At 51.1% G+C, this 27,588-nt stretch overlaps 1 protein-coding gene across 1 annotated transcript in view; it reads right to left on the bottom strand.

The window, feature by feature from the left end:
• SETD2 (SET domain containing 2, histone lysine methyltransferase) overlaps positions 1–27,588 on the bottom strand; it is a 72,860-nt gene that overhangs the window by 8,986 nt on the left and 36,286 nt on the right. Inside the window, 9 exon segments of the mRNA XM_086614827.1 lie at positions 1,656–1,767; positions 3,444–3,583; positions 4,311–4,445; positions 5,651–6,326; positions 11,066–11,246; positions 11,565–11,613; positions 21,404–22,045; positions 25,260–25,388; positions 26,012–26,146. Coding sequence (XP_086470953.1) covers positions 1,656–1,767; positions 3,444–3,583; positions 4,311–4,445; positions 5,651–6,326; positions 11,066–11,246; positions 11,565–11,613; positions 21,404–22,045; positions 25,260–25,388; positions 26,012–26,146 — 2,199 coding nt within the window.

Raw genomic sequence — 27,588 nt, 5'->3', positions numbered from 1 at the left:
TCTGGGTGCAGCCCAGGACACGGTTGGCTTTCTGGGCTGCCAGCGCACGGTGCCGGCTCATGTTGAGCTTCTCACCAACCAGCACCCCCCAAGTCCTTCTCCTCAGGGCTGCTCAGAAGAGCCCAACCTTCTCACCATCTTGTACACATCAAAGGGATGTTCCCCAACGTCACCAGGCTGGACCACACCACTAAGCTTTAGCTCGTACAGCACATCCCGGCCGTTGGATGCAGTTCATGGCTATTCCAGCTTAATAAAACCTCTTAAAAGCCTGAAACGAAGGTGTGTGGGATTTATAAATCCTCCCCACGCCGTGACTGTTTGCTCCTTCACCTGCTGAGGATCCCAGAGATGCCGGCAGGGCGCGCGTGATGCCAAGCCCGGGATGAAAATCATTGAAAAGGCTTTTCTGGATTCCTCTGCAGAAGTAAAGGCTCCTCAGTCTCGTTTTCTAATTAACTTTTTTACAGGGAGAGAAATATTTGCAAACAACGCAGTTGAAGTGAACTCGCCAGGAATCCCGGAGGCGTTCCAGGGACTGGATTAACCCTTAGGATCCTGGCAGCACAGGGGAAAGGTGACAGCAGGAGAGCGGGAGATGTTCCTGAGTGTTGGAGGACGGACGGTGCCTTCAGTACCTCCAGCACCTCCAGCAAAATCAGTCCCAGGTCTGTGGGTACCACCAAAGCATCAGAATTGCTCCCTGAGAGTTATAACCTGACAAACTTTTCTTTCCATGGCTCTTCTCTCATCTTTTTAGGGAATCAGAAAGGTCCATGGGGCGATTTATCTAAAGGGGCTCAGCAACCTCCCTGCTTTGCAAGGCTGGCAGAGCTGGAAACCCGCAGCCATGTCCTCCAAGGAGGTTCAGCCAAGTCCCCTCGCGCCGAACGCTGGGGTAGATGTGGATGCAGAAGGACCTTACTGGAAATTAAGCCTCGTTCAGAGAGCAGCGACATCCTCTCAGCGTCACCGTGGACGGCGGGAGCGATGGAGATGCTGCAGCACTCACCAGGAAAGTAGAAAGGCAGTTGGTGGTGGAAGCAACACAAGAGCTTCCAGCTCCTCTGCTCCTGCTGCTGCACGGTGAAGTTCTTCCTATTTCAACCTTATCCCCTCAAATGTCTCTTTTTTTTGGTGGGTTATAAGGTCATCTTGGCACAAGAGGTTCCAGCGACGCTTGGCACCCCCCCGAACATCAGCCACCCCCCAGGGAAGTCCTGCGTTCACCCAAGCCATGGTCAGCACAGCCCGAAAGGTTCACAAAGGAGCACCGGGGTTTTTACCAAGCCACCACCCAGAAGGATGTGCAGGTGAGGGCACCACCAAAATCTCCGCTCCACTATTTGTCACCAGGGCAAACCCTGGCAGCTCCCGGGCAGCACCACGTATTCATCAGGTACTTCAGAGCGCCAAGAAAAGAACAACTCCACTCCCTTAATCCTCTACCACTATTTTAAAGCACCAAAAACCAGTGGCCTCATGGTCAACATAGTCACTACGGCTTATCTCGGGTCACTTCTGTCCCTCCGTCATCTCCCCAAGTCCATACCAACCTCGACAAGAGCCCCCGTGTCTGCTGCTCCTGCTCCACAGGACAGGACTATCCCCGCGGTCTGTCCAAGAGATGTTCCCTTGTTGACCTCCCCACTTACCTTCATGGGGTTTTCGTCGTAAGTTGGGGTCCCAAGGTCCATTTCGGCTTCGTGTTCAAGGCTGGCGTCATCCCCTGGGCTGTCCCAGGTAGGAGGGTCCCACTGGGTTTGCCTGGAGGAAGACAGACAGACAGAGCATCGTCACCCTCTTAAAAGTAACTGGTACCTGCTCATTGACTGTCCCATCAACTGGGACATCTGGTCTCCCATTGGTCATCAAAACTCTTAGCATGGGTGTAACGCGTGGCCCTATCTTGCTAGTAATGATGAATCTGAGTAGGCTTCTAAGTTGGAGAAGGCTAAAGCCAAGCAAGAAGAACTTAAAGGGAATTTGCACAATTTTCTATCCCTGGTGACACTCAATGTGGGATGAAGAGAAGTTCATCATAGACATGAAATAAAGAAGGTCGCTGATTCTGGCATGGAAAGATGGGAAACATCACAGCGGAAATCTTGGGGCAGGCACTCCTTCCTGCAGAGCAAGGGTCAGCCCTTGGCACCTCAAGGCAAGTGTTCAGCCACAGGTATCTCATCATGGAAAGGATGTAGACCAACAATCGTGAGAAAAGCCACAAGAATGAGCACGAGCTTGAAAGGATGGACGGGTGGACACCACGAAGCTCATCCGTACACTAGAAGAGGCTGAACGCAGGGCTAGAGCTCTTCTTGGCTCACGGGGAGCATCACTTCTGCAGAAACATCTCAGCTGAGATGGAAGAAGCCATCAGAACTTGCTTAGGCTCATCGAGCGGGAAAGAGCCCCACCATGCTCAAACTGGGGAAGGATGGGAAGAACTGGTCTGGATTTCCTCAAGGTGGGAAGAGGAGAGCAGACAGCCATCAGCATCCGAGGGCAAATACAGGACGGTGTCAGGGAGGAAAACCACAGGCCAGGGGAGGAACACAACCAGGAGAAATGGGGGCCAGCAGGACAAGGGTGAAATATTGTTAGTGGCTTCTCGTGTAGCTGCAGGAGATGCATGGAGGTGTTCCTCACCGAGGGGGAAGGTTCAGTTGGGTCTCCTTACCCCAACGCAAGACTTCCCTGAGGTTTAAAGGTCTCCTGCTCTGCTGTTGGTGCAACTCTTAATGTGTGAGGCAGCAGGACAGAGTCCAAATGGGCAATTGGAAAGATGGACTGATGCAGAGAAACGTGGGCAAGTAACAATGACTGACACCAAGACAGTCAGGACTCGTAAGAAAATCCTTGGGCTTAACCCTTTTGGGAGGTGGATCCCCATACAGACCTCACGTGGAGTTTGACATCAACAAAATTCTTTTCAGAAGTCTAAAATTCATGATACTCCTTTTAGATAAGTTCAGAGGTATCAATCCAAAAACCTCGTACCTTCCAAAACTGACGGAAAAGGTGTGAGGAAGACACTGGGAAACCCTACTTCTTGCTCCAGAACAGACCGGAGGCTTGAAGATGGAAAAAACGAGGGTGAGAAAACAAACCCTTTGATGCCATGTGTCAGAAATGGAGCTCCTCACCATCACCTTACGGCACAGGGCTACAACTCAACGCACGGTTGGAGTCATCGTTTGCAAGGAAATCATTTGCCATCATCATTCTTCTACTGCAGAAAACGGGGCTCTATCTCCAGGCCACATTTATGGGGGTGAAGGACAGATTTGAGCCATCTCAGTCTCCCACCCACCCAGCTAACGAGCCGGGTGCCTAATGAGACACCGAGAGCTGAACATCCATTTGTCTTTCACCCAACTCCTTCACTTGAACCATCAAACTCCAAGCAGCCCTCACGCACGCCTCGTTATCGCGCTCACCTCGTTACCACATGGTAGTAGTAGATCTTCCCCTCAGGATCTCGGGCGGTTTTCCAGTTGGGTGGGAGGACGATAGTTTTGGGTTTTGGAGGGGACGGTGGAGGCAAGTCTAGGAGGTTATTGGTCACCACAAGCTCTGGCTGAAAATAGCACAAAAGGGGTGAAGAGAAAGACGTGCGTGGTCGTGAGTGTGGTCAGAGCAGCCCTGACAGCTCTTACCCTCACGACAAAGACTTCGTTGAAGGTAAAACTTAAAAACGACATTAGTGTTGGCCCCAGAAGTGATGAGGATGATGTCCTTCCCTAGTTCTTCATCAAATACCTCGAACACCCACTTAACCACATCCTGAGCTTTTAATACAGCCACTTTGCCACCCGTGCTCTTAGATCCTCCATGTGACGGTCCTCCATGGATCCATTTTTGGTGGATGCCAAAACCATTGTTTCTGATCATAGAATCCTAGAATGGTTTGGGTTGGAAGGGACCTCAAAGATCATCCAGTTCCAACCCCCTGCCATGGGCAGGGACACCCTCCACTAGATCAGGTTGAATGATGGAGGAGCTTCAAGTGGCCAAAGCAGCTCATGGAGCTCTGACGTACCCACGCATACACAGCCTTCTCGGATGTGCTGGCAGAAAGCCCAAACACAGCAGGATCTGGGCTCAAAACCCTCAAAAACGTGTCTGATGCCCACACCAGCCTGGAGAGCAGCAACCCAAAGGGTGCCAGCAAGTTGCCACGAGCACAACTCCTCCGGCTGGTACCACCACTGCTTTCACAGCATCCAGAAGCCAAGAGGAATCACCCAAACCCCAAACAGATGTAGACGAATGTTCTTCATCCTTTTGGACCCACCAAGCCTTACCTGCTGGATGGGCTGAGGCTGCCCGGCTGCGACGATGGTGGTTACCGCTGCTGGTGGCTGCACTATGACTCCCTGCGGATGAGCCGTGTAGATCTGCTGGCCCTGGATGTACTGGAGACCTGGCTGGGCGTAACTCTGAAAGGGAGCACAGAGAATCACAAGTCAGCTTACTTTACCAAAAAACTCTTTACTGGAGGACATGGTCCAGCTGCCCTTCCTGGGATTCAAACAGCAGGGGTGGCAAGAGGGTACCGGGACTTCCCTGAGGACCAGCAGAAGAGAACATCCAAACCAAACAGCAATAACCAGTGACTGAGGCTGGGTTCAAACAAACGATCTTCACACACAGTTGGCCTACTTGCCACCTCGGGAGGCGTACGGTTCCCTACGTCGTGCTTTGAGGAAGAACTAGGCATCGGCAAAGTGCTGAGTGCCAACAAAGAAGACAAAGTAGAAGAAGAAGAGCACTTCAGCATGGTCATGCGGAGCTCAAGGCTGAGCCTGGTGGAAAGGGACGTGTAATTCAGAGGAAATAGACAAAGAAGGTTGATCTGTTGGGTTTTTGGTTTAAGTCATACGAGAGCTGGTAGCTCCAGACTTTGCGTCCAAGTGTCTGCTGAAGTCATAGAATCATAGAATCATAGAATGGTTAGGGCTGGAAGGGACCTTCAAAGGTCATCTAGTCCAACCCCCCTGCAAGGAACAGGGATATCTCCAACTAGATCAGGTTGCTCAGGGCCTCAAGTCTGCTCATGCCTCCACATTTTACTGCTTACCTGGTGGGTGACAACGGAAGCTCTTACCCAGAAATATCATAGAATTGGGTTGGGTTGGAAGGGACCTCAAAGATCATCCAGTTCCAATCCCCCTGCCACGGGCAGGGACACCCTCCACTACATCAGGTTTCTCAAAGCCCCATCCAACCTGGCCTTGAACACTTCCAGGGATGGGGCAGCCACAGCTTCTCTGGGCAACCTGTGCCAGTGCCTCACCACCCTCTGAGGTTCACCATCACCAACAATCAAAAAAAACCCTACATAACTTTTATCAACAGGTTAAAAAAAATCTCTGCCTGGCTATAAACTCCTGCTTGGCCCCAACGACCACGATGTACAGCATCTGCACATGGAAAATACTCGGCTAAATGTGCTTTTCTCAGACTCTTGGATGGGAAGAGGTCTCAGAAAGTGGTCTCAGAAGTGCTACTGCACTTTAATACCAGAGCTCTACCACTAAGAGCGTTAGGAAAGAGTGAGCAAACAAAGTGTCTCAGGTGGGTACCCACCCAACCTTCGTTTTGTGGGTGTCTCGTGTCACGCTGCCTCTGAAATGGAAATTACCTGCACAATCGGTGGGGTCGTCTGCGAGTAGGGGGACGTCACACCGTAAACGGTCTGACAGGTCTGTCCTTGGTAATATATGGCTGGTTGGGACTGGGCTGGCGAGTACTGCTGTTGGACAGCTACAGTCTGTTGGCTGGAATCCCAAACCCCGTAGCTCTGGCTCTGCACCGGTCCCGGCGTGGCCACGGGTAGGACGGCCACGTTGGGTTCTTGATGGACCACGGTGTCGCTTTGTGCTACATACTGTGGAGTTGTAACCTCCATCGTCGTTGCTACATGTTGGACTACTGGTACAGGCTGAGGAGTAGTTAGGGTCGGTTCCACCGTGTGCCCAACCAAAGTCTGGGGGTGCTCGTACGCCGCCGGCGAGCACATCGAATCCATGGTGGGCGTGGGCAGCAGCACCTTGCCAGCGTTGGGGTTGCTGGGGTCTACGTAGGCTTGCATGGGGTAGCCAGGCGGGTAGCCCATAAAGCTGTGGTGGGGCGTGCCGTAGCCCATGGAGTCGTAGGGCAGGGGGGACGTCATCCCCAGGCTTTGCAGTTGCTGCTGCTGTTTCTGGGCTTCCCGCTGGGCCACCTCCTGCTCGAACAGCTTCCTGCGCTCCTCTGTGGACAGCTTGTTGCGATCCTTAAGTCGGACTTTCTTCTTCGAAGACGCTGGTGTGTCATACCTGGGAGAGAAAGGAAAGAAAAGGCTTTGTGAGACCTCAGAAACCCACAGGTCATCATAGAATCACAGAATGGTTTGGATTGGAAGGGACCTCAAAGAGCATCTAGTTCTTACCCCTCTGCCATGGCCAGGGACACCCTCCACTACACCAGGTTGCCCAAAGCCCCATCCAACCTGGCCTTTAACACTTCCAGGGATGGGGCAGCCACAGCTTCTCTGGGCAACCTGTGCCAGTGCCTCACCACCCTCGGAGGGAAGAATTTCTTCCTTAGATCTAATCTAAATCTACCCTCCAGGTCAAGGCTCCAGCAGCAAAGGAACTACCCCCAATGGCATGCAGACCTTGGGGTGGCCCAAACATCCAAAAGCAGCATCAATTCCTAAAAACATTCACCAAGTGACCAACCGTGGCAACTCACAGAGAGGAGAAACATCCACCAGTCCTGCTCGTCCATGAGCACGGAGCCACAGCAGAGGATGAGCTAAGTGGTCCCATTGGATTTACCAACTTTGGTTCAATGGTGGAGCTAAAGGAGATGTAAAGATGGAGCAGAAACAGCCTGGAGGACCTGCTCAGCAGCACCAAGACACCCAGAGAGGGGAGGCAACATCTCCAGGGCCAACACGGAACCCAAAGAGAGGGCAGAATAAGCAAGGTGCCCCCCAAAAGGCCTGGGTACCTGTACTGGGGACCCTCTGCTGTGGTTTCCCAAAGCAGGACCAACAAAGAAGGGCTTTGGAAGAGGCTCTCCAAACAGAAGATGCAGCTCACGCCGCAGCACCTTCACCCTCAATGGCTGGAGCAGCTGAACGACGGGGTAAGATGGAGAAGTTGTGGCTGCCCCATCCCTGGAGGTGTTCAAGGCCAGGTTGGATGAGGCTTTGGGCAACCTGGTGTGGTGGAGGGTGTCCCTGGCCATGGCAGGGGGGTTGGAACTGGATGATCTTTAAGATCCTTTCCAGCCCTAAGGATTCTATGATAGCACCCCAACTTTCTCATGCAAGCACCCCCCCGCCGCGCCGGCGGAGCTGCAGACGCTGCGTGTTCGCGGGCACGTTGAAGAACAAGGGAATTACAAACAGCACATTCCTGGTTGGAGCGATGCTATTTACTAGACCACAGATTCAGCTTAAAAAATAATAAAAGTGTGGATAGATTTTTTTTTTTTTAAAATTCTTTTTTACGAATAAGATTTTTCATCCCGAGCTGCAGAGCAGCCGGAGGGATTTTTCCAAGGAGTTAAAGAAGGGGGGGAAAAAAAAAAAAAAAAAAAAGCCTAAGGACTTTGATCAGACCTCAACCATGGAAAATTTCAGATCAAAGGTGGATATTTTGAGAAGTTATGAGTGTGGTAAAAGAGGGATTCCAAGGAAAAATGCTTTGCAGCCCTAACAGAACGGATTTGACAGAGCACCCACTCCATTCCCTCCGTCCTCGCTCCATATTCCCGCGTGATCGAAAGCACATTGCTACCGACGGATCCACTTCGGATGCTCCCCCGCGTTCGCAGGGGAGCCGCCAGGACCCGTTAATGAGAACCTTATTGATGCCAAAGGGTTCCCTTTCCCTAATTAAAGCCTTTCCCGGCACCGCCCGGAGAGTTTACACGAGAGGCAGCCGGCGCGGAGGGACGGGCAGGAGCAAACCGAGGGTTTGGTGCCCAGCAAGTCCCCGACGCTCTGGCATTTCCTCTGCTCTCCAGCTCTCTTATTATTTTGGTTTATTAAATTTTTCGGATCGCAAATACAAAGGGGGACAATCGGAGAGCGGAGAGCTCCGGAGAAGGATGCCGGCACCGCGGTCCTCCCGGTGAGCATCGCTCAGCGACAACGGCGTGGGCACAGGAGGGAAGAGCCGGAGCGGGCGACTCCTCACCCATGTAAGACCTTGTTCTGTTTGAAATAATCCCAAAAATAAACTCTTTATTCCATTCTTCCTCCTGTCTCCTGACACACGGCCGTTACTCGGCTCCGCTCCTAGCCCCGGAGCTCGGTGTGATGTTTCCACCCTCCGAAGACTAATTACAGCGGGATACATTTACGTCTTTATTTCTTCTCCAGATGTTTTTAAACCTTCCCAGCACGGCTCACCACCAGGGCAGAAGTTTCCTCCTCTGGCTGACTCACCACCCATTGTTCCCTAATTCCCAAGTGGCTTTAGATCCTATTGAAGAGGGACGACCCAAAACTGCCTTCTTTAAAGGAAATTCCTTGGTATTCTCGCTGCCTTTAACGGGAGCCGAAGTCTCCCTGAAATGCCAGACGTGTCATATTTTCCTGCTTTTAATTAAGAAGCAACTTTCAAGGGAGGAAAACGAGTATTTGGGACCAAGCGGCCGCTGATCCACGCGTTGCCCTGGACCAGCCCTGCCACCATTGTCACCTCCTCCAGCCACCAGGAAGGTTGGCAGGTTGGGTGCTCTGGCGGTCTGAGTCCATAGGAAAAGGGAAGGGCAGCTTTGCGTGGCTGCACTGATCCGACTCTCCCTTAAAATTTGGGAGAAGGGCATATAATCCATAATATTTTCTCTTTCTGCACGTTCTCTTCAGCAGGAACTGGCCAGGTTGGCAAGGCAAAAGACAACATCTACCTTTCAGCTACCTAGCCCGGACCTTTCGTCCTCTAAGCTCCCATCCCTGCAGCCCCGGGCAGCAGGAGTGTTTCACGCGGAGAAGCACGACTTGTGCTGCTGCAACACAAATCGGTTGCTTTTATCTCCTGCTTTTATCTTCAGCCATCTGTGCACACTGTAATCTGAAGTATTTTCATAGAATCCCAGACTGGGTTGGGTTGGAAGGGACCTCAAAGATCATCCAGTTCCAACCCCCCTGCCATGGCCAGGGACACCCTCCACTACACCAGGTTGCCCAAAGCCCCATCCAACCTGGCCTGGAACACTGCCAGGGATGGGGCAGCCACAGCTTCTCTGGGCAACCTGTGCCAGTGCCTCACCACCCTCAGAGGGAAGAATTTCTCCCTCAGATCCCATCGAAATCTCCCCTCTTCCAGTTCAAAGCCATTGCCCCGTGTCCTCTCACTACACACCCTTGTCCAAAGCCCCTCTCCAGCTTTCCTGTAGCTCCTTTAGGCACTGGGAGGTGCTGGAAGGTCTCCCTGGAGCCTTCTCTTCTCCAGGCTGAACAGCCCCAACTCTCTCAGCCTATCTCCATACAGAGGTGTTCCAGGCCTCGGATCATCTCTGTGGCCTCCTCTGGCCCCGCTCCAGCAGCTCCATGTCCTTCTGAGGTTGGGACCTCAGAGCTGAAGGCAGCGCTGCAGGGGGGTCTCCCGAGAGCAGAGCAGAGGGGCAGAATCCCCTCCCTCGCCCTGCTGCCCACGCTGCTCTGGGTGCAGCCCAGGACACAGGTGGCTTTCTGGGCTGCCAGCGCACGGTGCCGGCTCATGTTGAGCTTCTCATCAACCAACACCCCCAAGTCCTTCTCCTCAGGGCTGCTCTCCATCCATTCTCCACCCAGCCTGTCCTTGTGCTTGGGATTGCCCCAACCCACGTGCAGGACCTTGCACTTCATGAGGTTCTCACGGTCCCACCTCTCCAGCCTGTCCAGGTCCCTCTGGATGCCATCCCTTCCCTCCAGCGTGTCCATCACACCGCACACTTGGTGTCACCAGCAAACTTGCTGAGGGTGCACTCGATCCCACTGTCCATGTCACCAACAAAGATGTTAAACAGCACCAGTCCCAATACTGACCCCTGAGGAACACCACTCATCACTGGGCTCCAGTGGGACATCGAGCCATTGACCGCAACTCTTTGAGTGTGACCATCCAGCCAATTCCTTATCCACCAAGTGGTCCATCTGTCAAATCCATATCTCTCCAATTTAGAGACAAGGATGTTGCATGGGACAGTGTCAGATTTTATACTGTCACTGGGGCTTACAGACTCCGTGCCTTGTTCCCCTAGACAGCCTGTGTTTAAAAATCTTTCTTTTTAAAGATGTAAGTAAATTTGACATTCCCACTGTCCCTTGCATCCGTCACCCGCCAAACTTACACAAGGTAGGTGGGAATCCATCAGGCAATGGAGCGCCCACGAAAAAGAAACACAAGGGCTTCAAAACATCTCAGCCACTGGCGATGCCGCCATTCCCAGGGCAAGGCAGGACACATGGCACCAGCTTGGTGGGGTCATACCTACACGGACCACGTTCCTCATGCTCAACAGTTTTGGGGGATGTTCACTCAGTTAAGGAAGTTGTTTTGTGTTAGAAATCCTGTTTGGTTTGGGTACCGCTGGCTCTGGTAGAGGCACGGTCTTGCTCTAAGTTTACGTTTCAAACAATGCCCAAGTGCGCTGGAGACAGGTGGAGCCGGAAGGGGGAAGGGGTTTTGAAGGACTCAGAAGACCTCTTTGCACAAGGAGGGCTTCACCCCTAATTTCTGTGCCAGAGCTGGGTATAGCTTCCCTCGTCACCCACCTCATTCCCACAACGTGCCTGAAGACGACAGCGTGGGTTATCCGAAGACGAAGGTGTAGGTTGTCCAAGAGGAAAGGCCACCTAACACCAAGGAGCTGCCCAACTCCAGCCAGACAATGCATCTCACCACGCATATGGGATTCCTCTAGGAGGAAATTCCTTTCCCGATCCCTTGGGTGCTTTCAAAAACCACCAGGACTAGTTTTCCCAGTGTTTTCACCCAGGATTATCGGAGATCCCACGCTTCCAGCCCAGCGGTCGGATCTCCAGCCCTGCCCCCGTTGCTGCCAGACAACTTGCCTGTCCTCCGGCCTCTTCGTTCCTCGCTCGTACGCCGAGGACGGAGGGGACAACGAGTCTCTCCGTCTCTTCTTCTCTTTACTCTGGCTCTGCCTCTCGGGATCCCGCTCTCGGCTCAGGATGGGGTTCTTTGGAGTAGGAGTCTGATCCCTGAGGCCAGCTATCTCTCTCCCACGGTCAGCTGCTGGGGAAAAAAGGGTGAAAGGGAGAGAATTGTTATAATTCCGAGTATTTCTGGCTCTCCCCTCCCGCAGTTTCAGTAGCTTCTGTTAGTCAACAGGGTCTTCGCTCAAATAAGTTATAGGTTGCCCCATATCAGCCTCAGGGCTACGTTTCCCATCACCCACCGCTTAGATTATCATCCCTATTTACAGGTTTTCCATGACCAGGAACACCAAGCTATGAAGGTAGAACATCTCTTGATGTCCCAGACTGGAAAAATTCATAAGAGAGGATTTCATAACAGAGGAGTGACACATGGGACAACGTGAGTACGTACCACTGTTCTCCTTTTCCGCTTGACTCTTCTTCGGGATCCGGTAGACCTCCTGCAAAGGAAGCCACAAGCAGGGTCAGAGCTCCAGCTACTCACGACAACAACCCCAATACCTACGGGGCTCCAAGGATCATAACACGGCCCTAATAATTTAGCAATTCCATCGTCATTTCAAATGAGACCCAAGAAAAAGGGTCTCTTGAAGCAAAGTTCTGGTTTCAGGTGAATTATTGTGGTGCTTTCATATATATGTATTGCCCCTGAGCAGCATCTCATGTCTGAGGACTCGGTGGGACTTTTGGGGACAAGTGCTACAGGCAGCGCTGCAGGACCTGAGCTGGCCAGCCCACCCAACGTGCTACGAGCACCTGAACTTGCAGATCTTCTGCAGTAATGAAGAAAATATTCTTTGCAATTAAATGGGCCACGCTCCACGCGCCCAATCACGTTTTTCTGCCTCAGACTTTGTTAGTCCCATGGTTCCCGCGGTGATGATTTAGGTGAAATACAAGCCATGGCCAGCGCAGACCCCAGCTGAGTCTTGTTTTGTTGGGGTGTCTAAGGCCACTGATCCCTGTCTTGGCAAACAGAGCTGGACACGAGCACCTGACCTGTTCTCCAATGACACCACAGTGATGTGCCCATCTAACACCAATGCCTGAAGACCCTCCATTGCACCCATCCTGGTCTTCAAGGTAAGACAGCTGCAGTTTCACCATGTTGAAGAAACAGAGACAGCGCTGGTGGCCATCAGCTGCTCACCCTTCTCGTAGACTCCCATGGACCATCCCCGGGCTTCTCCCAGCACCCACCAGCCTCACCAGGGACAGGGTCCACTGTGTTTCCTGTGATGTTCCCCAGATCTGATGCTCGACTTTGGAGTGTCCCAAGGGAAACAAGCAGGAGGCCATCTCCCACGTCTGAGTAAGCCCCTTTGAACAAGCACATACTGAAGGCTGCTGAGATCAGCTACAAACACCCACCACCCCATCTCCTATGGAAGCCAACTCCACAGCCCACTGCTTATCCAGCTCTGAGGTCCTCAGCACAGGAAAGACATGGAGCTGTTGGAGAGGGTCCAGAGGAGGCCACAGAGATGATGGGAGGGCTGGAGCACCTCTGCTCTGGAGACAGGCTGGGAGAGTTGGGGCTGTTCAGCCTGGAGAAAAGAAGGCTCTGGGGGGACCTTCCAGCACCTTGCAGTGCCTAAAGGGGCTACAGGAAAGCTGGAGAGGGGCTTTGGACAAGGGTGTGGAGTGACAGGACACGGGGCGATGGCTTTGAACTGAAAGAGGGGAGATTTAGATTGGATATAAGGAAGAAATTCTTCCCTCTGAGGGTGGTGAGGCACTGGCACAGGTTGCCCAGAGAAGCTGTGGCTGCCCCATCCCTGGCAGTGTTCCAGGCCAGGTTGGATGGGGCTTTGGGCAACCTGGTGTAGTGGAGGGTGTCCCTGCCCATGGCAGGGGGGTTGGAACTGGATGATCTTTGAGGTCCCTTCCAACCCAAACTAATATATAATTCTCTTTTCTATCATGTTGTATCACCCGGCCGAGTATCAGGCACGGGGACAGCCCCTGGAAGAAGCACCATGTCCCAGATAACCTGCCAACTACCTCAGAAACTCCCTTTTCCCATGCATTAAGCAGCCTCCCTGTGCCCATTTTATATTCGTGATTCCACTAAGAAAAACTACATTTATATAGATAAGAAAAATATATTTTTTATATATTTTTATTTTTTATTTTTAGTCCACGCTGTGGACTAAAAAAAATATATTTTCCTTTGGTGAAATAAGTGCAAATATAAGAAATCCTGTTGTGGTCTGTTGACAAGACACAACCACTTCAAAAGTGGTGCTGAAGGTTAAAAAAAAAAAGTGATTTTAGCCAAGATTTTAAGGATTTTTAAAATATTTTTGCTTTTCCACGGAGCTTGAATTCAATACAGCAAAGACATGCTGCGACCTCTTCCAGCGACGAGAGGCACCAGGAGCCTGTCAACAATTGTTCTGACTTATTTACACGTTTGCTATGGATCAAAAGAGGCAGGAGCAGGAAAACCAGATGAGGAGAGTCCAGAGCAGGGGGGTGTGGGATGCAGCAGCATTGCTAATGGTCTCCTTTCCCTCCAAACCCTGTCCTGCGAAGCCCAGCCGTGCTGTCCGTGCCCAGCAAGCTCAACCCAAGCCATGCCAACCTGGAGAACCTCCCCCTTGACCATGGGGCAGAAGATCCACGGGGACCAGGGCAGCAAGGAGGACCTGCTGGGACCACAGCAACCCCTTGCATGCCCTTAACACCGGGTGGACACCAAGGGCTTGAAGCAAAGCAGGTAATGATGCACATGCAATGTACTTCTTCGTCTCAACATGAGCCAGCAATCTGATGTTGGGGATCCCAGAAAAAGAAAAAAAAAAAAAAAAAAAGCTTTTTTTTGGAAGAAAAAGCTCGAGGTTTTTTTAATCCCAGTTTGTATCATGCCCTCGCTCTGTCCCCTCCCTGAAGTAACAGCGTAGTTCACAAGAACACACATTTATTTGAAGCAGAATGTGACGAACCAGCTGTTTTCTGGTTGAATACGACCAGTATGGTCAAGAAATAAGACCAAATAAACCATCTATGAAAAACCAGAGAGAGAAAAAATGTGGGGCATCCCCCCAAAAAAGACCATTAATTCATAAAAGAGATACTCAGCGCTGTACAAAGAAGCTGTTGGGGTGCGGTGTGCTGTGTCCCAGCTTTCCTAGGGCAGGATTTGTGCTTTCCCAGGACTGGAGACAGAGCAAAGCCAAAACCTCACCGAAACCACCTCCCCAAGGTCCATGACCATCAGAGCCTTATGGCATTAATTCTGCGTACTCAACGCGACACCATGTTCACCGAGCGTATCCTGATGCCTCAGGGGGGATAAATCACCAAGGACCTTCCCTACAGCACTGAAGTATCCTTAAATATAGGTCATGGATCATGGAATCATAGAATCATGGAATGGTTTGGGTTGGAAGGGACCTTCAAGACCATCCAGTTCCAACTCCCCTGTCATGGGCAGGGACACCCTCCACTACACCAGGTTGCCCAAAGCCTCATCCAACCTGGCCTGGAACACTGCCAGGGATGGGGCAGCCACAACTATGGATGAGGCAGAGGGGAGGAAAAGATGCATAAACTGTTACCAGAAGAGTAAAAGCTGCTTCTAGTGGGATATTTAAAGCTTCTCTACACTCAGGAGTACGAAGCTTTAGCTCGACTTGACTCTCAACCTCATATAATGTTCATTTTCTAAACAAAAACCCACTTGATTTTTTTCAGGCTGGTTGGAAATTAATTGGTCGCCATCTCCACTGGGCTGCCCAGTTGCCCCAGGCTGCATCACTCATTAGCAATGCGCCCACCTCCGGCGCTGGATTTAACGAGAGAGCCCAGGTTTGAAAGTCCCACTTTTATTGTTTTAGCAAAAAAAAAACCCAAAACATGTGCCCCGTGAGCTAAAAAAAATATATTTTCCTTTGGTGAAATAAATGAAAGTATAAGGAACCCTGTTGTGGTCTGGTCACAAGACAAAACCACTTCAAAAGTGCTAAAAAAAAAAGAAAAAGTGATTTTGGCCCAAATTTTTACATTTTTACGGACACATTGCAGAGCAGGACGTTCAAAAAAAGTCACCCCGCGTCTGGCCCAGGCCGTGTTTCCCATCAGCAGGAGAGAAGGTGCGACGAGGAGCCACCAAGGCATGAGATGATGGATGAACCAGGCAGGACAGCTCAAGGACCACGCAACAAGCAAGTGGAAGGAAGAGCTAAGCTAGACCAGCCTCCTCAACTCCTAAAAAGATCTGTCCCATTAAATAGCAGGATGTGCAATGGGAAACTACCAGAAAAAGGGTCAATGGGAACAAGAGGAGGACAGGGGCCACCTTGAGTAAGTGGACTTGGCAAACACGGCGCTGCCCACCCCTGCCACACATTGCTTGAGGTTCACCTTGGCATTGAGCACAGCCGCTGAAGCTAAGAAATACATCGATTTCAACTCAACAGAGATCATTGAGTCTAAGCTTTGAGGTCAGAGACGGTTGAACGTGGAACAGGCAAGAAAGCATCTGCCCTCCCTAGGGAAGAGAAACCACCTTCCTCTGAAAAGACACAGCTGGGACTGCAGCGACAGGAAGCACTGCAGGGGAAAAAGAAGAGAACCCATGGCAGGATCCGTCCCGTCAAATCCGAGTGCCCTAACGAAGGTCCAGGTGGCTCAAAACACAATTATGAACTGGGGAACGAGCTACGTCTTGCTGGAGAGCAGCTCCAGATCTACTCAATGGGCTGCAGAGCTGCCACCATCGGTCCGGTGGAGACGGAGGCACCCGAGTCTTTGAACTAGCAACAAACGGAGGAATATGTCAAAATTGCTCCATGAAAACCAGATGGTTGGTCAAACCAGACGCGAGCCAGGGGGAACTCCGAAGAAAAGCCTATTTTATTTTTGGAAACGGAAGCCGCTGGCTTTGAGCGTGCATAACTGCGAAATCAAGGCGACCGCCACTAACGGAGTCCAAATGGCTCTCGACCTTCCAGAACAATTTTTAATGAGTTGCACAGCAAATTAAATCCAGAAAGAAAAGTGATACAAGTCTGTTGCAAACAAAAGAAAAGAAAAAAGAACGGAAAAAAAAGAAAGGATTCGGGCTGTCCAGCTGCAGACACAAAACCATCCCTGGCTTGGGAGAGGCAAGAGAGCCGCAGAACGGTCTCAAGACTCAAAAGATGCAGCGGTAGGAAAGGAAGATCCTGCCTAACAAAACCCTCTCCAGAAATTTGTCCCTCAGCTGCCAATAATTTCTGATTTAAACTGGAGAAGACCAATGGACACCAACGATGGGCGTAGGGAAACAGCAGCACGACCGGGTAGAGGCTGATCTTGTGCTCCTGCCAACGCAAATGCAAGTGGCGAAGGGGCAACCGCTCTTCTACGCCGACCTGTGCCAACTCAGCCACACGCTCATGCTTCAAAAGCTCTGCCACCCAACTGGGGACCCAGCACGCTGCTTCTGGGGCCAAGACGATGGATCCTACGCCTGGATGTAGAGCTGGAAAGCCACCTGCAGCCCACCGGAGCTTGTGGTGTTTGCCAGGGCTTACGCTCTCAAAACCAAGATGACCTACAGACCGTGTTGTCTCATGTCATTCTGCTCTGGAGTTCTTGGAACTTGTGTTGTCAATTTGTTGAAGCATCACGCAACCAAATCCATTCCCTACCAGGCTGGACACCCAACGCTCCACCAGCCAGGGCTGGATCTCCTCTTCCTTGCTTTCCTCCCTCTTGTGATGCTCCTTTCCTCTCTTCCCTCTGCAGTTCCCCATCCTCTCTGCATCAGCATGAAGCTCCAGCACGATGCCAAGGGATGGAGGAGAGCAAGAGAAAGGACTAATGCCATGACACCCCTGCTTGAAGGCCAAAAAAACCCACCACAAACAACAGCCTGGCCGCTCACCAGTGCCTATTGTTTTCGTAAACTATTTCTTGCTGGAAGTTATAACAAATTATAAGCTTCTTAATTAAAGCACGCGATGTGCGTGCCGGAGCGAGAGCCAGTCGCTCCAGGACGGCTCATCTGAGAAGAGGACAGCCAAGAGCAGCTTCACGGGGCTGTCCTATCAAGATGTATCGGATGTGATTTGGAAAGACTATCTCAAGGGAAGACACAAGCTCAGTTTGCGGGTCACTGGCTCTGCTATCCCTGTTCAGGCTGATAACTAAGCTCACGGAACGGGTGTTTTCACTGCAAAAGAGAAAGTCCACCTTGGCCAAAGTTGGGGTAACACCTGAGCCTTGAACTCCAAGTCACTGCTAAATACTTGTGAGGCCAGAAGTGTCCAACCAAAACCTTTTAAACCCAAGACACTTGGCTCTTTCAAAAGGTTTTTCTTAAAAAAAAAAAGATCTTCTCCAACAAGCTCTGGGCATCCTCACAGCTACAGTTCCTACTTGCCCCCTCCCTAGAAGGTGAGGGCACCATCTGCCCACCCAGGGTGGAGGAAGATGCCTTTAACAGCTACAGCTGGAGCCAAACGCGCTCTCCTGCCCCTCAAGCTCAGCTACTGAAACCTGAGCCATCAAAAGGACGTTGAGAAAAGCTTGCTGACTCTACCCCTCGTTCCTGTGATGCCAAGAGGGTAGAGCACCGGGTCTGTTGGCCATCAGGCCGCGTGTCACCTCTATCATGAGTTTGGCTGTATGGATCAGTCCACGGAGCCTTACCTGAGCGCAATCCTCCGGCCGGAGCGGGCTACGGCGCCTGGAAGAACCATGTCGAACCACCACCTGCACCCTTGCTGGGTGTCCACCACCCAGCCTTTGGCACCCGGAGTGAGTTTTCAGCGTGGGGAAAGGTACGCACCGCTTCCTCGGAGAGCGGGAATGGCGTGCGCAAGCCCAGGCTGGAAACTTACCCCACCGGGGAGTGTGAGTGTGTGTTGGGATGGGTGTGCAGTGGCCAACACTCCTCGTGGGCTACGGAGTCGGAGTGCACGAGCCCTGTAGGCCGAGGACTTACAAGTCCCGTGTATAGAGTATAGAAAAAGAGAGCTCACTTAATCCTTTCACGCCAGGAGTTGGGATTTTCCCGGAGCGACGTCCATTGGCGGCAATGGACGCACCAAAATAACGTCGGCATCAATGAGTTAACCACCTCTGTCCTCTTTTCACCTATTATATTGCTCATGCATCATCCAGCTTCCCAACCATCTTCCCGTTTCTTCACCGTATGCACGCTATGTCCTCTCCCTTCTTCAGCACGGAGTTGAAAATGGTGTCGAGAAAAGGAGACACACGGTCAGCTCCTTGCTGCCCTGAGAAGCTAGATGGAAATGGTTGAAATTACAAGGGGGTCATCAGCAAGACTGGAGAGGACATAGCTTAAGTTACGAGGTTTCAGACCCTCCCGCCCCCCCCATCCAATGCCAGTTACTGCAGATGTTCCACCACTCAAAACAAAACCAGCTTGGAGGTGCTGGAAAAGGCACCTGGCGCTCTCGCCACTGAGGTGACCACGTTTTCCAAGGTGACTATCCTCCATCCCCCTTCCATCTAAAGCAGTGCCCAGCCAGCTTAGTCTACTCTTTCAGACATCGGTCACCTCCAGGCTGTCCTATGGTGGCATCTTAACAGGTGAGAGTCGGACAGAAGCAGCTAACTCTTAGTACCATGATAAAGTCCAGGACAATTCATCCCCAGGTCATGGTTTCCCCACCAAAGTTTTACAGAAGAAAAATGAGTTTTCGCAGAACCATGGCATGATTCTGCTTTTTTTTGAGCTGGATTTGCTGAGATTACAACAAAGCTAGGGCTTGTGAGATGTACCCCCACCATCCCTACGAGCAGAACGCATGCCGCGTCGGGCTGTCGGCACCCTTGTGAAGACACGAGGTGAATTAATCACGGTAACACAGGTAGGACGTGATCCACATCCCAAATACCAACGGTGACGGGTCACGACTCCACAGCCTGACCACGGGCTTCAGCAAAGGTCTCTAGATACCCCAGACTGAGCTACTCCAAGTTCCAAAGAAGACACTAGCCTCGGTGTTAAAACGGGACTGTCAGATCAAATTTGGTCTTAAACCAAAGTTTTGGAGAAGTCACTTGTTTTGTGGAACTTCACACTTTCCATCAGTGTTTTTCAACATTTTTTTCTGTGCTGTTTCAGGTTTACAGACCCCAGCACGCGATCCTGGTGGTGAACACGTCTGCTTGCAAACACAAGACGTAGGTAGACAAAAAAGTCTATCTCCGAAGCAGTGTAGGACTAAGGCTTGGCTCAGCTTTCCGTTCAAACAATCCCAGGGATCAGCAGGGGATGGAAAAGCTCTTTGTTTCAAATTTAACCATAAATTCAACCTGACAGTGTCGCTTCACGAAAGACATCGTGAGGCCCACGCAAATTGGAAGAGTCTGCAAATTCAAATCTAGTAAACAAGCAGATCCTCTTGGTAAAGGGGGGTGGGGGGTGGAGAAACACAACCCAACTTCTCTACAGAAACCTCTTTTAGCTGTTTGTACGGTGAAGCCTCTCGTCTTCTCCCACTAAGACTTATGGCACAAATGATCATGCTCAAATTCTGCAAACGTTCAAGAGCATTTGGTTCTTCTGAAAAATTCAGAGATTAAGGGGAGATTTCTTTTATATAATGTCTCCATACGTTTTATAAATGTTAACGTTCATAGCTACGGTTGCTAGACGGGGGTACAAGCAAAGGTTCAAGGACTCACAGCTTGCTGTGGTCTCCTCCACCTGCACGTGGCACTGCAGCACGCGTGAACACCCCTTGTTTTCATTAGCCTCTTCTAAATCACAGAATCCCAGAATGGTTTGGGTTGGAAGGGACCTCAAAGATCATCCAGTTCCAACCCCCTGCCATGGCCAGGGACACCCTCCACTACACCAGGTTGTCCAAAGCCCCATCCAACCTGGCCTGGAACACTTCCAGGGATGGGGCAGCCACAGCTTCTCTGGGCAACCTGTGCCAGTGCCTCACCACCCTCAGAGGGAAAAATTTCTGTCTTATACCCCATCAAAATCTCCCCTCTTCCAGTTCAAATCCATCGCCCCGTGTCCTGTCACTACACACCCCTGTAAAACTCACTACTCGTTATCAAATTCGATGGATAAATCAACTCTTTCGCTCTACGATGCAGCGTAAATCACAGATTTGCTTAAAGACTACTTCAGTAATTAAAACTGGGCGGACACTTGATTAAGAGAAGGGCAGAAGACCCTCCACGACCTTTTCCACCAAGCCCACACCACGCCAGAAGCACGGCAGTGCCTTCGCTTCCTTTGCTGGATCCTCAGCAAATGCTGCTTTTAAACTTCGGAAAGTGTAAAAGCAACTTAAAGGCTCCCACTCCTCTTGCTCTCAAATATAAGGAATATAATCCTACAGAAGCAGCGGATGGGCCAGGAGTTTCCAAAGACCTAAAGAAACCCCAGGAAATGCCTAAAGCGTTGAGTGGCGAGTTACCGGAACGTCATCCCACGTCCCATCAAAAAAAGCTGTCGGCTGAAGACTGAGCGGCCAAGTTGGCCACCTACAGAGCGTGGGGACAGGGGCTGGATTCTGGAGGACAGAAGGCAACCTGCAGCCACCAAGCCCTTCTCTTAAAGAGGTCCTCTGCTCGAGGAAGACCTTGATGGGAGTGAAACCATGAGCAGCTGCATACTCCAGCCATCTTCAAAGACTCAATTAAATCCGATCTAAACACCAACTGCAAACACCCAGAGGTTAACCCGGCACTGCCGCTATCAAGAGAACGCAATACGGCCAACCAGACCAGTTTCTGGAGGCTCTACATGTTGCAGATGAAAAGCAGATGTTGACAGGACAGGAAACACAGACAGTGTTGTGACAACTGGATTCAGAAGTAGCCGGCCCATCCATTTGTTTCAACGTTGGCGAACACTGGGCCAACGTGTTCAACCAAAATGTTTGGTTTTGGTTCAACCAAAAACGTTTGCGGCGCTGTCGCTAGCCTCTTTTTCTGATGGGTTGAGAAGGGAATCTCAATCCCTCAGAACTTCCCTCCCCCTGAACATCCCAAAAAATAACTGGCTGACTAAGGTGTCCTTGTGGTGCCCTAAACTGAGTTATCTGCTGTTTTCAGCACGTGACACACTGACACCTGGAAAGGACATATACAGAAAGCACCTGGAGAAGAAAAGGCAGTTCTAGTCATCCAACGTTTCCCAACAGGACAACGACTTGGCCCCGTTTGCACCGAACCGCAAAGAACTCCGCGATTTCCTTAGGGAGAGCGGAGGTGGTGTAGCTGCAGGTGGGTGCCTCTTACCTTGAGCTCCTTCCAGCTGTCCAGCAGCCGAGTAGCCAAATCGCTCACATCCACAATTTTGTCCGTTTGCTCTTGGCTCCTCTCGCTCTCGACGTCGGACACGCCTTCCTCTTCGTCTTGAGACGGCGTTTCCATCGTAATGGGCTCTTCCAGCTTCGCGCCGTTGCTCTCTTTGACCTCTGCTTCAGGCTCAGCCTCCAGCTCCGCAGCTTGGGGTTTGCTGCTCTCCACCGGCGTGTCGACAGCAGCTTTGATCTCCTGCTGCTGCTGCTGCTCCTCTGAGACCTCCATGGGGGCACCCTCCAGCTGATCCAGGTCCTCTTTGCCCTCCTTTCCCTCCAGCTCACTGGTTGTATCCGAGATGGCACTGTCCATGCTGTTTTCACTGATAATTTTCAGCCTGCGAAATACCAGCTTCTTGGGGGTGTCCGTGTCACCTTCCACGTTCTGCTTGGTGGAAAGGTCCGGCGTGTTGAGCGGCGTGTGGGCCCGCGAGGTGTTCTCGCTCGAGTAGCCATCCCCTTCGCTGAGCTGTGGGACAGCAGTCTTGGTCTGAGCCCAGCGCTGAATAACGGGAAGCACTTTGCTCTCCTCCAGCATGTTCTTGGTAGGGATAGGCAGGAGCTCCAGCGTCTTCATAATCTAGTCACAAAGACAAAAATCACGTCGTTAGAGCCATTCGAATTTCAAGCCGCCTCCAACCTGCAACAATTTCCTTTTCTCAACAAGAGGTAACTCGGAAATGTCAATATGATGGTGACAGGTCACGGGTCGGGCATAGCGATGTCCCTTCTCAAGGCTGAACTGAAGCAGTGAACTTCTGCTGAGAGCAAAGAAACCATGGGTGGGTGGAAAAGAGTGAGCAGAAGTCTTTAGCAGTTTAACTAATTTAGCAATTAGCTGCAGTTAAATTGATTTCAAAGAGCTCAGATGCTTACAGCTGGCTGAACCCATCCCTAAGGCGACCAACTCAACCACACAGCAGTTAGATACGTTACCTGAAAGGAAACCTCATCAGGAACGTCACGATCATAAAATCATAGAACCATAGAATGGTTTGGGTTGGAAAGGACCTCAAAGATCATCTATTTCCAATCCCCTGCCATGGGCAGGGACACCTTCTGCTATACCAGGTTGCCCAAAGCCCCATCCAACCTGGCCTGGAACACTGCCAGGGATGGGGCAGCCACAGCTTCTCTGGGCAACCTGTGCCAGTGCCTCACCACCCTCAGAGGGAAGAATTTCTTCCTCAGATCCCATCGAAATCTCCCCTCTTCCAGTTTAAAGCCATTGCCCCGTGTCCTGTCACTACACACCCTTGTCCAAAGCCCTTCTCCAGCTTTCCTGTAGCCCCTTTAGGCACTGGAAGGTCTCCACGGAGCCTTCTCTTCTCCAGGCTGAACAGCCCCAACTCTCCCAGCCTGTCTCCAGAGCAGAGGTGCTCCAGCCCTCCCATCATCTTTGTGGCCTCCTCTGGTCCCAAAAAAATAGGATCTTCAAAATCCTTTTACAAAACCTGCCAGTGGGAACAGGGATCATGGGCACACAAAGAAGCACCAGACATTAGATGAGCACAACCCTTCCAGGATCCAGCAAGTGAATTCTGCAATTTCTCTTCCAAAACCAGATGCCCAGTCCCTGGTTTTGAAGCAAGATATGGCCAGCCCTTCTACAGGACTTTTCAACTTGTTCACTTTCAAAACCAGCCCTCCAGGAGTGAAGGACAGAAGATGGTTTTATTGCATTAGGCCAATTTCTGCCAATGGCCAAAAGACCATTTCTCTCAAAAGACCGACAGTTTTTTAAAGAAAGGGGGGTAGGGGGGAAAGCAAAGTGGGATCTGGCCCCTATCCCAAACCTCACTTGCAACTCAGTAAAGAGTTTTAAAAGAATATATCCAATCCACAAAACCCCACCAAAGTTGATGGTGTGTTGTGACCAGGTGCATCGGGAGTGGAGACAAAGCCATCACTACCACATGGATTCGGTTTCCCTCTTAAAGCTTTTGGGCAGCAGCTCTGGGTTTGAGCTCAACAAGGTTGAGTGTCTGAGTCTACTGCAGGGGAAAACCAGAGTCTGAACTTGACCATTGATTTCTCCAAAGCCAGAGCTTGAAGACGAGTCAGAGGTGAGCTACCTGGCAGCTCTTCTACGTCAGAAAGCAAGGAAGGTTCCAACCCAAACTGTTCTACGTACAAATATCCAGACTTGAGACTTGCTCCGAGCAACAGCTTCAACATGTATTAAGTGGGATGGATCCCACCTACCCTGAAGAAGAAAATACTGCAGTCCCAAAGGGGAATAGCTCAGCTCCCTCCTAAGAATGGTTGCTGTAAGAGATCTCATGATTAACTAAGTCCCTGTAGATTTGGTCTCAAAAGATCGTGTTGTAGCCTCATGAGCAGCTCCTCCCCATGCAGCACCACAGCGAGAGGAACGTTGACTCAGCAGCTGTCAAGCACTTCTGCTTTGGCTGGAAGTACCAAAAAGCCACGTCACATCAGGAGGAGGGAGAACTTGAGGCAACTGCTGAATCCGCGCCTTGTACACAACATACATGGTCCATCAGCAACAACGTGCTCTGCACAGCACAAGGCTGGTGGAGCATGGGTAGGTCTGCTCAAACCCTACCAGTCAGCAAGGTCTAACTTAACATCAGAGACCCCCAATCCAACAGCACTGAAGTTTTTCCAGGTGTTTACGGCCAAAACTTTGTCTAAGTAAGGATGGATGAGGACTAGGCGGTGGAACTGGTGGCCCTCCCATAGGACATGCTGCAGAGCAGGGACAGATCTGCTGTCCCCCTCACCACCAGTGACACAGGTGCTTCGAGAGCAGCACAGAAACTGTCTTACTAGGCCTGATATCAAGCTGTGCTCCAAAAATCTTGAAGTGTCTTCATCCCACCCAAGAGCTGAAGGCTCACAAAAGCCCACGTAGGCAGCTCTTCATCTTCTGACACCAACAGCGCTGGTTTCGCAGAAGGAACACCTCAACCCACGGCGTTAGAGAGGAGAAAGGCACGAGCAGGACACAACTCATTCAGAAATGCAAAGTACCAGCCTGGAGCAAAACCGTGCTGAGCTAAGGGTCGGGCAGGATTGTCACCACTTCTGAAGAACACAGAAGTCAGCAGGAGAAGAGGCACCCTGAGCTCTCTGCGCCTCTCCAGACGGCACAGCGACCTTCCCGTAGGAGCGCCTTTAATAAAGGAACTTCCAGATGTCTTTTTGCACGCGATGCCAAAGTGCCTGTAGAACCAGAAACATTCCAGTTCCACTTCAGACCGTCAACACCTCCAGCTCCCGGTGCGGCTCAGCACGGAATAAACAGCAACGATCTGGTTCGCGTCACTAATTTGGGAATCTAAGAAAAACCACCAGGGAAAATTCTTTCCATGTATTAAGGATTTCCCTTAAAGCAGAAGGTTTAGGCTGTAGTTTTAAGGATACCTGCAGTTTGTTTCCAGGAACACTTGGCATACAACATGTATATTATTAAAAAAAAAAAAGAAAAGAAAAAGGAGTTGGCAGTGTTAGGTTAATCATAGAATGAATCATAGAATGGTTTGGGTTGGGAGGGACCTCAAAGATCATCCAGTTCCAACCCCCCTGCCATGGCCAGGGACACCCTCCACTACACCAGGTTGCCCAAAGCCCCATCCAACCTGGCCTGGAACACTGCCAGGGATGGGGCAGCCACAGCTTCTCTGGGCAACCCGTGCCAGCGCCTCACCACTCTCCTGGGTCCTAATGGTTGGACTTGATGATCTTCAAGGTCTTTTCCAACCGAAACAATTCTATGCTTCCGAGCAATTAGCTGCCAGGAAAGCTTCAAACCCAAGGGAATTACTGACCTCCAGCTGCAACTTGAGGTTGTTAGCGGTGCTTCCTCGGCCATCGCCCAGCTCTGTCATCCAAATCCAGAGGAGAGATAAGCCGTGACACTCCAGGAAGGACTTCAGGCAGGACTGCGAGTGCGTGTTCTGGACGAGCCAAAGTTAGAGAGAGTCCGTTGGAACGGTCAGAGTCTTGCAGGCAATAACCCCCTTTGATTTGCAGAGTCTCACATGGCCAACTGCTCAACTGGGCTTACATCACCTGTTCAAGCCCGCTGTAGAAGCCAGGACAGGCACCTGCCAACATCAGCGCACGTCTACAGCCATTTTAAGTGGCCGTGACTGCTGGCTTGGGAGCAGCAACGGACGGAGCAGAACCGTTACCACCGCTGTCTGGTGGCCAGCTCCTCCTACTGGGGAATCCAACTTAACGACCACGGATGGTACAAAAAACTGGCTGCAACTCATCTGCAGGCAGTCAGGGTAAAGACGCAGGATCATCTCGGAGGTCAGGTGGCTCTGGCTCCAAGCTGACACACCACTTGTGCAAACGCTAAACCCTTGGGTACAAGGACTTATTTCCTTCTAGGAAGGAAGGTGCCACCACCCAGGCTGAGTGCCACCAAATCTACAAACGGAGCAGAACCGCTCGGCTCACGCTGGGGATGCTGGCACGAGTGCAAGACCTTCCTCCCACCTTCCCCTTCCTCCTCCAAGGCCACGGCTTTCCCAGGACATGGCTTCCTCCCCTTCAGCTGGGACCTCCTCACCTGTATGAGCTTGAGGCAGGTGAGCTTCTGCTCCAGAGTTTCGATCCGAACCATCAGTCGGGATAAGCTGAGAACTTGGTTTTTATCGGAGAGACCTTCTCCATTCTCCAGCAGCGCTTCCAGCTCCCCGTCCACCTGCCACGGCCAAAGAAAAACAACTCTCAGGCGGTGCCAGGCTCGTGCCACCCTATGTGATGGCAGAGACAATCCATTCCCGGGCTTGGAGAGCCGGGAGAAGCCTCTCCCGAGCAATTTGCCCAAACAGAAAAGAGGCCTGGCTTTAATTTGACTCAACGTGGTTGGGTTTCTTTCATCTGGCTTATTATGGGGTGGGTTTTTTTCACACCGGGGACAGAGTGCCACCAGTTGTGCTCCTGCCTGACACACACGCAAGAGGCAGGAATCCCTCGAATAATATCACAGAATCCCAGACTGGTTTGAGTTGGAAGGGACCTCAAAGATCACCCAGTTCCAACCCCCCTGCCATGGGCAGGGACACCCTCCACTACACCAGGTTGCTCAAAGCCCCATCCAACCTGGCCTGGAACACTGCCAGGGATGGGGCAGCCACAGCTTCTCTGGGCAACCTGTGCCAGTGCCTCACCACCCTCAGGGTGAAATTTTTTTTTCTTATATCTAATCTAAATCTCCCCTCTTTCCGTTTAAATCCATTGCCCCTTGTCCTACCACTACATGCCCTTGTAAAAAGTATCATCTTGATGATGGAGATATCCATTCCATCTTGAAGACAGAAATATCCATCTCTCCTAACCACCGGCACGTTTTAGATGCACACGTCTAACGCTGTGCAGAGGAAATTCCAGGTGTGTGCACCAAAACACTCCCAGTCACAAGGTTCTCTTCTCACACCGACAACAGATGTGCACCACGAGATTATCTGTAACTGGTGACAGATTTACTTCTTGAAACATCTAACAGGTATTTACAATCTTTACAACCAGAGGCACATTCCTCTCCTCGCGGACACCGAAACATCGATGTCCATCATTTCACCTACTGCTCAGTGCCGCCAATTAACATTTTAAAACCACTTATAAACCATTTATAAATGATTTCTTGGCTTCCTGCCTCTCCGACACAGTCAATAAAAATGAAGTTGGCCTTTTGAAAGGTAGCTTCTCCCAAAAGAGCAGGTAACAAATTTGCTTTGCAGGAATAAAGATTTATCTCTTCGAGGAGAGAACAATTACGTCTCGTAGGAAGCAAACGGAGCCCATCCAGTGTCTTGCAGAGGTCTGCACCCAGGAAAAACTCCGTTTGACTGCTTTGCTCAGACTTCTCTGCGGTCTCCGACACCCACCACGTGAACCCATCGCTGCAATTCAACGCAGGGAGTAGGTTCACAGAATCATAGAATCATTGAATGGTTTGGGTTGGAAGGGACCTCAAAGATCATCTAGTTCCAACCCCCCTGCCATGGGCAGGGACACCCTCCACTACACCAGGTTGCCCAAAACCTCATCCAACCTCTCCTTGAACACTTCCAGGGATGGGGCATCTACAACTTCCCTGGGCAACACATGCCGGTGCCTCACCACCCTCAGAGGGAAGAATTT

The sequence above is a fragment of the Tauraco erythrolophus genome, chromosome 7 (genome assembly GCF_009769465.1).
Source record: "Tauraco erythrolophus isolate bTauEry1 chromosome 7, bTauEry1.pri, whole genome shotgun sequence".
NCBI classification, from domain to species: Eukaryota; Metazoa; Chordata; class Aves; order Musophagiformes; family Musophagidae; genus Tauraco; species Tauraco erythrolophus.
The sequence above is the reverse complement of the archived record's forward strand: the minus strand, read 5'-3'. Positions and strand labels throughout refer to the sequence as shown.